The sequence below is a fragment of the Nicotiana tomentosiformis genome, chromosome 11, assembly GCF_000390325.3.
Source record: "Nicotiana tomentosiformis chromosome 11, ASM39032v3, whole genome shotgun sequence".
Taxonomy (NCBI): Eukaryota; Viridiplantae; Streptophyta; class Magnoliopsida; order Solanales; family Solanaceae; genus Nicotiana; species Nicotiana tomentosiformis.
This window is the reverse complement of record NC_090822.1, coordinates 74131888-74135279: the sequence shown is the minus strand read 5'-3', so window position 1 is coordinate 74135279 and position 3392 is coordinate 74131888. Positions and strand designations below refer to the sequence as shown.

The 3392-nt window shown below is 36.8% G+C and overlaps 1 protein-coding gene across 1 annotated transcript; it reads left to right on the top strand.

The window, feature by feature from the left end:
• Positions 1 to 460: 460 nt before the first annotated feature.
• LOC117276211 (uncharacterized) lies at positions 461 to 1842 on the top strand. Its single transcript, XM_033655549.1, has 3 exons — positions 461 to 1142; positions 1296 to 1440; positions 1554 to 1842. The coding sequence occupies exons 1-3, from the start codon at positions 461 to 463 to the stop codon at positions 1840 to 1842; spliced, it is 1116 nt and encodes a 371-aa protein (XP_033511440.1).
• Positions 1843 to 3392: the final 1550 nt, after the last annotated feature.

Below are 3392 nucleotides of genomic sequence, written 5' to 3'. Positions count from 1 at the left end.
AAAAAATTCAAATACAATTTAGTTTTTGAGTTTCTTTCAAATATTTCTGAAATAACCACAAACAATTTCATTACCCTTTTAAAAGGGAAACATTCATTTAATCACAAAGGCATAACTCATCCCACTATTGAAAAGTTAGAACCAGCATAAAAACATTGATATATGACTTATCTTCTTTTTCCATTAATGAACATGGTTGGCATTTGGATCACGTGACGCAGTAACAAATTGGAGAAATAGTTAAAAAAGAAAACAATCAATAAGAGCACAGATCGCATTGCAGGAAGACAAATTAGGTTGTTAAAATGTTTGATGCTATAACATAGTTGTAACTAGGGGCGGATCTACCTTTGCCCAAGCAGTATCACATGACACCATTTCGTCGAAAATTCTTCCTAATCATTTATATATAATTCAAATGAAAAAAACAAGAAAACAATAAAATGAAATAAGTGACACTATGATCAATCACTTGGCCTTTGTTGATAACATCGTTATATTTAGTGGTGGTAATTCCATTACTGTCAACCTGGTGATGAAACAAATCAGAAATTATGAAAAGGCCTCGGGCCAGCTTGTCAATAAAGACAAAAGCTTCTTTCTCACTGGGCCTAAAGCTAGTACATACATAATCAACAGGCTGAGACAATGTACTAGTTTCATGGATAAGAGCTTCCCATTCATATATCTAGGATGTCCTATTTATTCTGGGAGAAAAAAGATTTGCTACTTCGACAACATGATTACTAAGGTTGTTAAGATATTAAATAGATGGCAAGGTAAAATGCTCACCTGCGGTGGTAGGGTGGTTCTTATCAAAAGTATCCTTCAATCTTTGCCAACTTATACTCTTACTGCTCTCAATCCTCGAAAAGCCACTTTGAATCTTATTGAGAAACATATGGCAAATTTCTTATGGGGTACCTCCGGGGAAAAAAAGAATTATCATTGGAGTGCTTGGAAAAATTTGTGTATACCTAAAGAGGAAGGTGGTATTGGGATTAAGAGCTTGGAGGATATTTCTAATACTCTAGATATTAAGAGGTGGTGGAGGTTTGGAACTAAACCTTCATTATGGGCAGAATTTCTCAAGGCCAAGTATTGTTCTAAGACTCATCCTGTGAAAAAGAAATGGGCTTCGGGTAACTCTCAAGCCTGAAAATATCTACTTCTGGCTAGAGATAAAGCAGAAAGTAAAATCACATGGAATATCAACTCGGGGAATTACAATTTTTGGTGAGATAATTGGACTAGTAAAGGTCCACTAGCTCATACCAATCTTTTCTCTATTATAGGTAATATGTCCAAGATCAAAGTCGGTGACTTCATTTCTAATGGAAGTTATGACATGAACAAGCTGAATAACACCCTTCCCAATTATCTTGTTCAGCTTATTGGTAGCATTGATAATTGTCTTACACAAGGATGGAATACCAAACAGTATGGAATATTCAAGCGGCTCTTCATGTAGCATTCCCAAATTGTAAAATTACAGGCACCTGGCCTATGCTATGTGACACTATGGAAAGACTACATCGTGTGGTTAACTTCAGACAAGTTACCTGGAACAAACCAATTGAAGGAAAGATCAAACTCAATACTGATGGAAGCTTCATCAAAGACAATGGAAAAGCTGGAATAGGAAGGGTTGTAAGGTACAGTCTTGGAGATGTTCTAATGGCCTTCTCATTACCTATTCAATGTACTACCAACAATCAAGCGGAAGCTCTGGCTGCAAAATTCGGTACAAGCTGGTGGATCCAAAATGGTTTGGACAGAATTCACATAGAATTGGATTCAATGGTGGTTGCTAACATGCCGATCAAAAAGAGATACCAATAACCTCAAGTTGAAAAAGATCATCACTGATACTACGCATATCCTTAGAAATGCAATATATAAAATATCTCACTGCTTCAGAGAAGCCATTCAAGTGGCCGACTACTTAGCAAAGCTTGCATCTACTAGTGGAACTGGCACCTTTTACTACTTTGTTCAACAACTTCCTAGAGAGGTTAAAGGTTTAATTCAACTAGATAGATGGAAACTACCTACTATTAGATGAAGATATGGAAAATGTAATTTCTTTGTTAGTTGATCTCTTAAAGTATGATGAAAGGATTGAGTAGGTTGCTTCCCTTCATTACAAATTGAAAGATGGTTTCAATCAATTCTTTATTGTAGGAAGAGGTAAGGTCCATGTCCCCCTCTTCTATTTGTACTTTTTTTCTTATGAATATACATGGTAAGGGTCTTTTCTAACCTCCAACACCGTAGGCAACATGTCTGAAGGTGGTGGTTTTAAACAAAAAGAAACTTGTAACATAGATGCGTCTAGCTTATCTGGTCAAAGTATGAACATATCTATGCAGGGCCGTGAGTTCGAACCTGCTAGCCTCATTCTATATTTTAATACTTTTGTACTACTTGACTAGCACAATACATTTTTTAAATTGGTGACAACGCTTACAAAAACTCTTACGTATGCCACTAGTTGTAACGACCCGACCATTTATTTTGAGTTTAAGCATTCCATTCGGTGGTTTGAGAATTTGAGTAGCTTCATATTGTGTATTATGACTTGCGTTTATGGTTGGTTTCAGTTTTCGATTAGTTCGGGATTGATTTGGAAGAATGATTCTCATTTTAGAAGCTTTAATTTGGAAGAGTTCACCAAGGTTTAACTTTTGGGTAAACGGACTCATAATCGTGTTTTAAATTATTCTAATAAGTTTGTATGATGATTTTGGACATGTCCACAAAGTTTGGTTAAAGTTCGATGAGTTTTGGATAATTTTGGTCAAAATTTTTAAAAACATGACCCCAGAATCGAGATTTGACGGTTCCAATAGGTTCTATGATAATTTTGGGCCCGGGCGTATGTTTGAATCGAATTTTGGACAACCGGGGAGCGTTTCAGCGTTTAATAGTGAAAGTTAGCTATTTGAAGGTTTTAAGGTTCTTTAAATTTGGTTTGGAATAAGTTTTGGAGTAATCGAGGTCCGTTTGAAATTCTGAGCCTCAGAATAGTTCTGTATGGCGATTTAAGACTTGCACGTAAAATTTGGAGTCATTTCGAGTAGTTTAAGTATGTTTCGGCGCGTTCGGAGTAAGTTTGAAGAATTTGAAAATTTTAAGTTAAATCAATTTGGTTTGAGACATGATTCTTAGTTTTAATGTTGTTTTACACGTTCTTAAGGTTCGAACGAGTCAGTTTTATGATTTCAAACTTGTTGGTATGCTCGGGCGAGCTCCCGGGGGCCTCGGGTATTAACCGGACGAGGCTCGGGCCAAGTTTGGACTTAGGAGCAGCAGCTTCTGCTGCAATCGCACCTACCTATGGCTAGTCGCATGTGCGAGCTCGCAGAAGCGAGCTACAAGCCGAAGAAGTG

Coding starts and splice junctions, on each gene's coding strand:
- LOC117276211 (XM_033655549.1), top strand. CDS start 461: ATGATCAATCACTTGGCCTTTGTTGATAACATCGTTATATTTAGTGGT. Junction 1,143..1,295: donor GAAAAAGAAATGGGCTTCGG/GTAACTCTCAAG, acceptor TCTCTATTATAG/GTAATATGTCCAAGATCAAA. Junction 1,441..1,553: donor CAAGGATGGAATACCAAACA/GTATGGAATATT, acceptor GGTTAACTTCAG/ACAAGTTACCTGGAACAAAC.